Here is a 12,451-nt window from a genome sequence, read left to right as displayed (position 1 = left end):
GAGAAGGAATTCCCATCACCCCTCAGGTTGCAAATCAAAGTGAGAAGGGAAAAGTAGTCTGAATTGCCTCCACTAGTTGGCGCTCTCAACGATTGTTTGAAACTTCCTCATCAGTTGTTAGAAAATGTCTTGTTCCAAACAATATTAACACCAAAAAGCGCTCCATGAAATACACCAAACACCATTTTTTTGTTTATGGCTGCTATATTTTCAAGTCTTGTCTGTTTTATTTCTATTTATTTTAATAGAACATTGAATTATTCCTGAAGGATTCATTTGACTATAAGGGATTTCATATAATACAAATTGCATTTGTTGGATGCAGTGGGGGTTTTTCACAGGGAAGGCTTGGGGTCATTGGAGCCTCGACAAGAATGATGTTCACAGAAAAACAACAAGAACGGGGACAAGGGCTGACGCAGGGAAAGGAGACATTGTTTGGCGGATAAGCTTTCTTGTTGTGAGTCATTTAGACATGGCGGCGCCTTTCGACGAGGAGGAGGTGAAGCTGGCACCTGACCGGTCCCGTAGGAGGAGTCAGCACACCCATGGGAGGAGTCAGCACGCCTATGAGGGGTGGCCGACGCCCCGACGTGTGAAAAGACAAAAGACGGAAGAAGAGAAGAGAGACAGGATTAGTGATGGGAGAGCAGATCGGAGATTGTGAGAGGGAGGCTTGACGAAGACTAATTAGACAATTTCGACAATAATTCGGCTAAATTCGATGGAATTCACTTAGATACTTTGAGAAAATCAATATCCCCTGTCCCCCCTCTTGTCAATATTTTTTCCTAAATTAAGAAACAAGCATGCATTGTTAGGAGAATAAAGTTTGTGTTTGGTTAATGGAGTCAGATAACTCTTTTGAACAATTTGGTTTCTCTTTTTCCTCACGCTGAGGTTTTGAGTTGTTCCTTGCCCGCATGTTAGTTTAAGATCAGGTAATGGTGTCATTGTAATCCTGTTCAGTAATTTGAGACTATTCTGTGAGTAAGGGCGTCATAAATAAATGGGACTTGACTTGATAAACGCTACATTTGTAATACTGTACAGTTTTTTTCCAAACATTCCAAACAAAACGGGCATGAAACAGCCAAACAACAATACAGTCATCATCAAGTTTAAAGGAACAGAAAGTGCTGAAGAAATATGGAGAAAAAGAAAGTATATGAATAGGTCAAGTAAAAAGAAAAATCACATGTTTAATCCAATATGAGGGGAGATTCTTAAGTATATTGTTTATATTTTGAACATTGGGAGTGTTCATCCAATTTAACAGACTTCACCGAAAACATATCCACTGACAAAAATCTGAAAAAAGGGTTCAAGATCTTTAATATTTTTTGGTGGATGAAAATGATTCCACTCTTATACAATTGGACATGAGAAGAGCATATCAGCTGTGATTTCAATATCGATATTGCAAAATAAGCAGTTGTTATCTTGAATTTTAAAACGTGATTTTAATTCATCTTTTGATGATACATACTATTCACAGAATTAAAAGGGTTACTTTAAATATGTACTCAAATAAATTTACCAGGTAAAAAATGATGAGGATCAGCACCTCTAAGTCCGAGACCATGATACTCAGCCGAAGGAGTTCAAGTATCTTGGGGTCTTGTTCACGAGTGAGGGTAGGATGGAACGGGAGATGGACAGACGGGTCGGTGCGGCGTCTGCCGTCATTCGGACCCTGTACCGGTCCGTCGTGGTGAAGAAGGAGCTGGGCCCAAAGGCTAAGCTCTCGACCTACCGGTCGATCTACGTTCCTACCCTCACCTAGGGTCATGAACTTTGGGTTATGACCGAAAGAACACCATCCCGGATACAAGTGGCCAAAATGAGTTTCCTTCGCAGGGTGTCTGTGTTTTCCCTTAGACATAAGTGTACACTTTCCACCTGGTGTCATAGAGTAATCCGTTATTGAATGTAGGTAAAACTAAGGAGATAATACATTTCCGTACTAAGCCTCCCCCGCATGTGCCACTGTCAATTAATGGTAGAGAGATCGAACTGGTCCATTCATTCAAGTTTCTGGGTACTTACTTGTCAGCTGACCTCACATGGACTGTCACTGCTAATGATATTCTAAAGTCAGTCAGACAAAGGCTCTACTTCCTTCGTCAACTCAAATCATTCAGAGTCCGTCAATCCATTCTAGTCCATTTTTATCGTGCTATCATTGAATCCGTTTGAACGAGGTCAATCACAGTTTGGTCACATCAATCAGAAAGAATTGTCAAAGATGGAATCGGTAGTGAGGACGGCAGAGGAAATATTAGGTACTGGCCGTCCCTGCAGAGGATCTACATCGATTGAACTAGGAAACGGACACTAAAAATGATAGACGATCCCATTCACCCTGCTCACAGGTTCTTTGATGACCTGCCGTCAGGTCGCCGTCTTCATTGTGAGCAAGACTACACGTCTTAAAGAGAGTTTTTACCCTTCCGCTATTCGTATGTTCAACGGGAATTGATTTAGGTTATTATGTATAGTATTATGCCAACAGTGTTCCTCCGACCTATTCTTCTCTAGTCTTGTTATTTACATATTCTTCTTTTCAAAATATTCTATATAATTACCTTGTATTATACAGACATTATCTTTTTTACTCTATTCTTTTAAATCTCTTATATTATCATTATTGAGAGTTCGCGTTACAAATGACTTCTTGTATATATCATATTTATGGTTTATACTGGCTGAATAAATACAATAAGATCAACAAGTAAAGCTTCATGACCAAAATTGAGCCGCACGTCTAAACTTTCCAAATACAGTTAAAAACGCTCCATTTACTGTATTTTCCGCGCTATAAGGCGCACCTAAAAGCCTTTATTTTTTTTCAAAAGCTGACCATGCGCCTAATAATACAGTGCGCCTTATTTATGGAACAAAATTAATTCGCAAAGTCTTGCAACTAACTTGCAGCCGCCGACTCGATTTTCCCCCGAAGGCCAAGTCGTCCGCGGTGTATGCTGGGATTTATTGGCTAACCAATGTGTCAATCGTCATTTGAATCGATCGCTATTGGCTAAAGTTATTCGGAGGTCAAGGGGCGGATCCTTTTTATCATTTACAGGCTGGCATTGGCTTCAACGGCAGAACAAAGCCTCCAATTGGCCGAAAAAGATGAATGCGTATAGCACGTGGCTGACGGCATACAGAAAATACTATTTTGTATTTGTAAATATTTTATTCTCCTGGATTTACTAAACTCACGGATATAAGAGGACCACGGCTGCACATTATTATTGAACACAACGACTTCGGTGAGCTACTCTGGCTATATATTATCCCTGTATCGTGTTTCAGACTGAACTCGATGTTTCTGTGAGAAGCGTTGCAGATAATGGATGGAATGGAGTGTCCATTTTTAAATTAAACTCAATTCCAAGTGTTTATTGTCATATATACAGTAAAGTTGCAAGCGAAAAAGAAAATAGAAAACTACTAAGAAATGGTTGGCATTTCTTGAATCCCAAGACATTAACCTTCTGAATGATGGAACAATGCATTTGAGTGACATCGTACGGACACCGCATCCGCACGTGTTCTCGACACGTATTTGCGTCTTTGCAAGCTTTGGGAATGTTAAGGGGGTAAGAAGTTGGACTGAATCATCTGACTGTTTTGTCGACGTTCCGGTGTGTCTTATGTATGTCAAAAATAGGACCAAAAACTATTTTTTCGGGGTGCGCCCTATAACCCGGTGCGCCTTATAGTACGGAAAATACGGTAACTGGTTTTATATTCTTGCTTTCTAAAGATTGTTAAAGCATTGTATTTGCCCTTTCTTTTTCACGACATATTATATTGAAACCTGGTGTTACATTAATAAATGACTTCACTAGGGCGCTATCACGCAACCGTTTATTTCTCAAAATACAGTTTGACATAGTTAGAATTGCGGTTTATTCCGATATTTGACATAATTGTAACCCACCAGCTGATGCACTCCTTGAAAATTAAGGTTTGGATTTAGGTGTTAAGCTGGCTAACTAAAGAGCTAAGCTAGGCATTTGGTTATCAGGCGTGTATCCAAATGTATCCATCTTGTGGGTTCATTCAGTCACATTCAGATTTCAAAAGAATCTTGGAAAAAGTGATTTTAATTTTGTCAACTCAACAAATAACATGATACATGCATCCACAAATAAAAATGTTTTTATTGTCATTGATAAAATCATAGGGAACATTTACAAAGAGATTAGACGTGACACTCCGAGATAAACACGTAATGAAGAATAAAAAAAAGAAAAATGAGAAGGTCTGGATAACTAGATATGAATAAAAGATATTCAGAAAGTACTTCAGAAGAGAAATCAATATTTGAAAACAATAAATGGATATTGTAGTAGTTACTGTTACAGAATATTTAAAAGTAGTGTGCAGCGAAGGTTTTGGCCCCATACAACTTATTGTCATTTGCATTTCGGGCTTCAAACTTATAGCTGAAAAAGCAGAAAACCTGTTTTTTAGTGAGACACAATCGTGAAGTTGAATTAAAACAGTCAACATTTTTTAGTTTCATCTACAGCGAAAAAACTACATATTTAGACATATGTATATTACACACACACACACACACACAAATGGGGGCTGCATGATTAAATGAAATTTAATCGATATTGTGATGTGACATAGTGCGATTGTGTAATCACAAGACACTGCCAGGTTTTTTAAATGGGTTTATAGTCTAGTCTGTTATTTGACTGATGAAGTGTGTGGACAACCAAGATCGTCACAGTTTAGGTTTTAACAGCGCCAGCCAATCAGAAGCAACTTTTAATTATAATACATTTATTTGGTCCCATCAGAGAAATTCATTTTCACTGACTGTACCAGGAGGATACAGTCAGTGCTGTCGCAGCAGAGCGTGCGCCAAATGACCGATTTATAGCATCTGGTATTCCCAAGGGGTCTCCCACCCCAGAACTAACCAGGCCCGACAATGCTTAGCTTCCGAGCTCGAGCTTTCTCAGGGTGCTATGGCAGGTCACTTGCCAGTAGAGGCGTGGCAAAGTTTTCGAGCAATGTATGCACAATTGTGATAGACTCACAGCTTACACCAGCCTATTAGCCAGGGTGGGCAGGCACACAACTGCTAGTATCTTTAAAAGCTCTTAAAATTAAAAAGAAATTCATCAATTGAATTGGACTCTAAGGAAAGTCAGCAGAGCCCAAAGAAGTGGTGATTAACAGAATGCATTACATGGACTATTGTCACGTCTTGGATTTGACTGAGAAACGGATGACCAGGAGCTACAACTCATAGGAAACATTCGTGACTCTTGTATTTTAATCAAAGGGGAGACCTTGCTGAGCCAGTCGCTCTCTAAATCGCTTTGTTACTCTGAAAGGAGAATCCCTCCAATATTGGTACACTTGGCTAAAGACAATAAAGAGCGTTTCTTTTCAACGGCAATTCAGTTATTATTTGGAGATCTATAGTTATTATTTTGTTACAGTCGTAAATTCATGATTTCCTTGTCAATAGAAAAAGATCTAGCATAGGTCACACAGCCGTTTGCGGCTGAAACACGGCCAGAGATTTCAGCCTGTGAGGCGGACGCTATTGGACGCTTTGAGATGTATATATACAGACGAGATACAGCAGTGCTTTACTCGCGGTCGGAAATTCACACGCGGTTGGCTGCGCGAAAAACTTTTGAACTGCTCAAAACTTTGAGCAAGTGTTAACCGCGTGCCGCACACGTGGTCAACACGAGGTAATGACGCGGAAATGACGCGGAACGACGTGCTCTGGCCGCGGCTACACATGGGTAGGACGGGAAATTTCAGTCGGTCATCGTGGGTGGAGCATGGTAATAGCATGTCCTGCGCCTGTATCGCGGTGTTATTACGTGAAATTAGCGTGTTACGCGTGTGACGGTCATACGCCACTCTCCGCGTATATACAGCGCGATTTGCCGAGCACACGTCAGTTGTGCTCGAGACGTCAAGGGGGTGAACATGGATCCCCGTCACCGTAGTGACCTCGTCTTAATCCATTTTTATTTCTTGACATTTATTTTCATTTTGTAACAAGATAATAAAATCAAAATGAAAAACTATTACAATAATAACATATTGGCATCTTCAGAGCCATAGCTTGAAATCTTGATCTTCACGGGACTGTGTCTTGAGCGGTTATGATTTCTACAGCCCAGTGCTATGCCGAGAAATGCATCCCTGCCGAGATTGCTACTACAACCACTTTTACCTCGTTTTATCTCACTTTTATATCACTTTTAGGGAATGTAATGGCGCACATATAACCAAAACCACTTCGTCTTGCATTTGTTGGGAATGTAATACAACTTAAACCATTCCTTCTTTATTTTTGTTGTGAACGTCATCGAACAGTAATGCAAAGAGTCGGATTTGGGCACAACACCGGCTCGGGAGCTTTTATACCCGTGGTCCACACGAGAAAATGACGCGGAAATGACGCGATGAGGAAGCGGAACAGTCGCCGGCGTCTGTTTTTCGGGCATACCACCGATGAACAGCGGGTTGGCCAATTTTGCGCATTTTCCATCGCGGGCAACCACGGGCAAAAAAATAACGCAAAATTTTACCCGCGATACAGACGCAAACGGCCGTGTGACCGGACCCATAGAAGATGCGCTTTTCTATTTAAATATCGAAAATCACATCAAAATTGCAATTGATAAATCGAACGTAGTTTTTTTTCCCAAAATACACATGCACATACATACACACACACACACACATTATATATATATATATATATATATATATATATGTATATACATATATATATAATGCGTGTGTATGAGGAGATATATTTTTGAATTTTTGAATTAATATGACATGAAGAGTACACAAATTTGTACATTCAGTAGTGGAGTTTGAAATGTAAATGCAATAAATGATATATCAAGCAGAGTGACCGATGCCATTTTCTCCGGCACACGTGTGATCCTGAGCTTCGGCTTGACTTGAGAAGCCAAGACCGCAAGCTGAGCAAGAAAAAGGCTTCTCACCAGTGTGGGTTATTGTGTGTATGTTTAAACTTACTTTGCGGCTGAATTTTAGGCCACAAACTGAGCAGGAAAAAGGCTTCTCACCAGTGTGGGTTCTTGTGTGTGTTTTTAAGTATGCCTTCTGGCTGAATGACTTCGTACAAAAGGAACAGGAGAAGGGCTTCTCACCAGTGTGGGTTGTAGCGTGGTTTTTCAAATTTACTTTCCGGGTGAATTTTTGACCACAGACTTGGCAGGAAAAAGGCTTCTCACCAGTGTGGGTTCTTGTGTGTGATTTTAGGTGTGCCCGCTGTCCAAAATTTTCACCGCAGATTGAGCAGGAAAAAGGCTTCTCGCCACTGTGGGTTCTTGTGTGTGAGTTTAGGTGTGCCTTGTGTCTGAAATTTTTACCACAGATTGAGCAGGAAAAAGGTTTCTCACCAGTGTGAGTTCTTATGTGTCTTTTTAAGTTTTCTTTCTGGCTGAATTTTTCATCACAAATTGAACAGGCAAAAGGCTTCTCCCCAGTGTGGGATGTAGCGTGGTATTTCAAACTTACTTTGTGACTGAATTGTAAACCACAAACTGAGCAGGAGAAGGGCTTCTCGCCAGTATGGATTCTTGTGTGTGAGTTTAGGTTTGATTTCTGTCTGAATTTTAGACCACAAATTGAACAGGAAAAAGGCTTGTCCCCAGTGTGGGATGTAGCGTGGTATTTCAAACTTACTTTGTGACTGAATTTTAAACCACAAACTGAGCAGGAAAAAGGCTTTTCACCAGTGTGCATTGTAATGTGGCATTTCAAACTTCCTTTTTGGCTGAATTTTTGACCACAAATTGAGCAGGAGAAAGGCTTCTCACCAGTGTGGGTTGTAGTGTGGATATTCAAACTTATTTTCCGGTTGAATTTTTGACCACACAGTTTGCAGGAAAAGGGTTTCTCGTTCGTGTGGATTCTTGTGTGTGAATTTAAGTTTGATTTCTGGTTGAATTTTAGACCACAGATTGAACAAGAAAAAGGCTTCTCATCAGTATGGATTCTTGTGTGTCTTTTTAAGTGTTCTTTTTGGCTGAATTTCTCATCACAAATTGAACAGGAAAAAGGCTTCTCATCAGTATGGATTCTTATGTGTCTTTTTAAGCTTCCTTTTCTGCTGAATGATCCACCACAAAATGAGCAGGAAAAAGGCTTCTCACCAGTGTGGGTTCTTGTGTGTGTTTTTAATTGTTCGTTCCAATTGAATGATTCACCGCAAACTGAGCAGGAGTAAGGTTTCTCATCAGTGTGGGTTCTTGTGTGTCTTTTTAAGCATTCCTTTCGGCTGAATGATTTACCGCAAAATGAGCAGGAGAAAGGCTTCTCACCAGTGTGGTTTGTAGCGTGGTTTTTCAAACTTGCTTTGAAGCTAAATGTTTTACCGCAAACTGAGCAGGAGAAGGGCTTCTCACCAGTGTGGGTTCTTGTGTGTGATTTTAAGTATTCTTTCCGGGTGAATTTTTGACCGCAAAGTTTGCAGGAAAAAGGCTTCTCACCAGTGTGGACTCCTGTGTGGCTTTTTAAGGTCCTTTTGTCCCTGAACTCCTGACCACAAATTGAACAGGAAAAAGGCTTCTCCCCTGTGTGGGTTCTCATATGCAACTTCAAACGATTCTTGAATTGAAATGTTTTCCCACACTGAGAACATGTTTTATCACCTTCTGACTTTTTGGCGCCATTAGTGTCGGACGTCTCCTCATCATCACTTTTCACGTGTTGACGGGAGTTGATGCTTGGAAGCTCCTGCCAGTTTTCTTCATGTTTTACCTGACTCCCAGGAGTTAAAATAGTCTCAGCCACCGGCAACTCTGCGAAAAGTCCCTCCTCTTTAACACAATCAGGCTTCACATCCTCCTCTTCTTTTTTAATGTCAGGAAACTCTGGAGACAGGAATTCTTCACTGACATCTGTGGGACACAAGACACACATAAGTTTTGTATCTTCCAAAATATGACATAATACCAAAACACGTAAATGGCAAAATGTATAAATACATAGCCTGCCTTTATGTAATAATTCTAACCAATGGAGAGAGAAACGACACAGAACCTCTTAAAATCAATTAAAATGTGTATAACAAAAACATATATATCATTGGTAAGCGTGAGACACGTCAAATATATGTGTCAAGGAAGACGCAAGTTGAATGTAACTTGGTGCTTTGTGCATGAAAAAAAACTAGCATGAACAGACCTTAATCATGGGAAGGGTGTCAATCGAAAGGGGAAGGCTGGCGGCCACATTGAGAATCATTTTACGAGTCTGTTGACTTGTAAACGAAAATAATGTGTCGAAACAAACGAATTACAACAAGCAACGAAGCAGAAATGTTTCATGCGGATTATTATCTGTAAGCATGATCGTGTGGCTAAGAAAAAGTATTTTACAGGGTTGGATTCTATGAATTGCCCGAATGAAACTAAACCATTTTCGCGAAATTCAAAGAAGGCGAAGACGGCCAAGATAGATAGATACTTGATTCATCCCCGTAGGGAAATTCACACTTCCAGCAGCCTACCCTGTTGTTTATTAACAGATGAACATGATGCCCTAGGGGTGCTTGTAGCGGAGCGGATGACGTCACAAACGTCCAAAAGTTTGACGTCCCTGCTGCAGATGGAAATCTTTGTGCCCAGGGATACACCACCTCGCGTTAGCGAGTCTACCTCCTCTCCGATTCCGGCAGGCTTTCGTGTCTCTGTATAACGGCGCTGAAGCCGGATAGCCCCGGTCCGGGTAGCTTCGTTCTATACTGTCTCAGTCGGATGCGGAAATTATAGTTCATGCGTTTGTTAGCTCCCGTCTCAATAACTGTAATGCACTACTCTCTGGTCTCCTGAAGTCTAGAATCAAGTCTCTTCAGCTGGTACAAAATGCCGCAGCGAGGCTTTTCACTAGGACAAAAAAGTCCAATCACATCACACCGATTTTGGCTAACCTGCATTGGCTCCCAGTTAGCCATAGATGTGACTTCAAGGTTCTCTTAGTATTGTACAAAAATCATACATGGACTTGCCCCCTCTTATCTTTCAGATCTGATTTGCCCCTATGTCCCGGTCCGAAGCCTACGTTCTGAGAGTGCCGGTCTTCTGGTGATCCCGAGAGCAAAGAAGTGTTCTGCTGGTTCGAGAGCGTTCTCCATCCGGGCATCGGTGTTGTGGAATGCTCTTCCCCCTGAGATCCGATCTGCAACCTCAGTGGAAATGTCTAAATCTAAGCTTAAAACTCACTTCTACGCTATAGCATATGAATAACCTACTCTTCTCGTCGGCTCCAGAGCAGGGGAATGTATGATAATATTCTGAAAAATAGTCTGTGTAATATAGTGTAATAATCTGTGAAGCCCTTTGAGACTCTGTGATTTTGGTCTTATTTGGTCACAGCTGGAGAAGCGCTGCATTGTGGAAGGCGGAAGTGGCACGCCTCGAAAGGCAGTCTCTAAGCCATGTTTTTGCGGTGCCGTGGACCATGGAGCGATGATTCAATGTAGCCACTGCAAGTACTACATTCATTACGAGTGCTCTGGGTTGTCAGTTCAGGACCTAAGCCTCGCGATTCAAGATAAGCAAGCTACTTACATCTGCAAGTCCTGCGTCCCCGGCTTATCCGCTGATAAGGATTCTTACGCCTCTCTGAGTAGCTCTGGAACGGTGTTCACCTACGTGGATAGCACTCCAGTGCCTTTATCCGGCTCGTCTGGACCGTGCGGTGCCCTGAACTCTGCTGATTTGGTCTCCACTGTCCGTGAAACCGTGAAGGCCATGGTACCAACTCTGGTCCGAGAGATTATGACGCAGATGATGCCAGAAGTTGCCAGAATGTCGACTAGCCTAATGGAGGAAATGCTAGCAAAGGAGGCTAGGAAGCATAATCTCGTGGTGGTTGGAGCAAAGACACATCGAGAAAATGGTGAAGCTGTTCATGATGCCCAGCTCTTTCAGGAAGTCGCCGAAGCAGTTCCGGGAGTAGAGAAACAAGACATTCTGGAAGTTTTTCGTGACGGAAGGCCGAGGAATGATGGTAAACCCAGGATTGTGAAGATCCGATTCCAGAATACAAGATCAAGGCTGGCGTTTCTCCGTGGATTCAATCGGGTGAAAAGTACCTTTCCGACGTTGTCTTCTGGATTTGTTCGTCCAGATATGACACCAAAAGAAAGGGAACGCGACAGGGAACTACAGGACGAACTTAAGCGCCGTCGGGACGAAGGTGAAGTAAACATTATTATACGGGACGGGAAAATTATTATCAAGCCGGGAAATGCCTAAGGTCGCCTTCGCCTTTATTGAACAGCCCCTCGATTCATCTCATTAATGCCCAATGTTTGACTTCTAAGGCAGATGACTTGGTCTCGTACATCAATTTCTACACCCCTGATATTTTGGCAATTACAGAAACTTGGTACTCCGCTGGTGACACAGGGCCAACTATAGAGAAATATCAAACCATTAGAACTGACCGAAAGAATGCTCAACATGGAGGAGTTTTGCTCATGATTTCTCATGGTATATCTGTGTTTTCTGTCGCTAATTATCAATTCGATAGAATTGAGTTATTGAGTTGTGATATTCTTATTTCTGGGGTGAAGCTGAGAATAGTGCTTGTATATCGCTCTGGTCTGAGCTCTTTTCAGGCCAACGTCGCTATGTTCGAACATCTGAATTCTATTTTTGATACTAAATTTCACAAAGATGGCGGCGCCCTGTTCGGCTGCGGCTGCATCGTCTTGCAACGGTTTTTTTACACGTCGGTCATAAGATCCAGTCTTCGACTCAGTTTGGATGGCGCACAAAGTCGGCTCGAACTGCAGATTAAGATACGATCGCAGTTTTTTTTGCTGGATATGCGATCATCCAGACATCAAGCGCTCGGTGTTTATTAGCCACGGACTGCTATGTCAACAAGACCCAGCGGCCTACAAGGCAGCGAAGCAGAGTGGCAAGACAGCGGCGTGACCGCCGAACGAGGACAATCAAGCGCTCGGTGCTACGACCACTCGGAAGTGTTTATTAGCCACGGACTGCTATGTCAACAATGACCCAGCGGCCTACAAAGCAGCAAAGCAGAGTGGCAAGACAGCGGCGTGACGAGGAAGCGAGCCGGGCTAACAGCTAGGCTAAAGGCTAACCCTTCTAACATCCATTTTGCTCTCCAACGTTCGCGCTCTGGACAATAAACTGGACCATTTAACAACTTGGAAGTGGCATCGAACCGCGAGATGACGAACTGTTGCGCTAAAATTCTGACGAAGACATGGTTCATCTTATCTATCCCGGCTGACGTTCAAAGAAACTGTGCGGGTCAGATGTATCGACATTTCGTTCTGTATACACGTGTACACGAATGACAATAAAGTAAATCTGAATCTGAATCTAAATTGCAAATTCTACTTATGGGTGATTTTAACTTTCCTGAC

General features: G+C 42.0%; 1 protein-coding gene and 1 pseudogene across 4 annotated transcripts in view; one reads left to right on the top strand and one right to left on the bottom strand.

Annotated features, from left to right (window-relative positions):
• Positions 1-12,451, top strand: part of LOC148376990 (uncharacterized) — a 205,695-nt pseudogene that overhangs the window by 86,008 nt on the left and 107,236 nt on the right. The window lies entirely within an intron of this gene.
• LOC148376996 (uncharacterized) overlaps positions 317-12,451 on the bottom strand; it is a 55,885-nt gene continuing 43,750 nt past the window's right edge. For 2 of the 3 annotated variants that reach the window (XM_088351031.1, XM_088351039.1), the window contains exon 2: positions 5,781-8,942. In XM_088351031.1, coding sequence (XP_088207157.1) covers positions 6,913-8,942 — 2,030 coding nt within the window. In that variant the 3' untranslated portion in view covers positions 5,781-6,912. Of the gene's footprint in view, positions 568-5,780; positions 8,943-12,451 lie in introns of those variants that run through there. The other variant, XM_088351089.1, reaches the window with a different exon arrangement.

The sequence above is a fragment of the Urocampus carinirostris genome, chromosome 1 (genome assembly GCF_059441175.1).
Source record: "Urocampus carinirostris isolate Australia breed hairy pipefish chromosome 1, RoL_Ucar_1.0, whole genome shotgun sequence".
Lineage (NCBI taxonomy): Eukaryota > Metazoa > Chordata > Actinopteri > Syngnathiformes > Syngnathidae > Urocampus > Urocampus carinirostris.
This window is presented reverse-complemented; position numbering and strand designations above follow the sequence as displayed.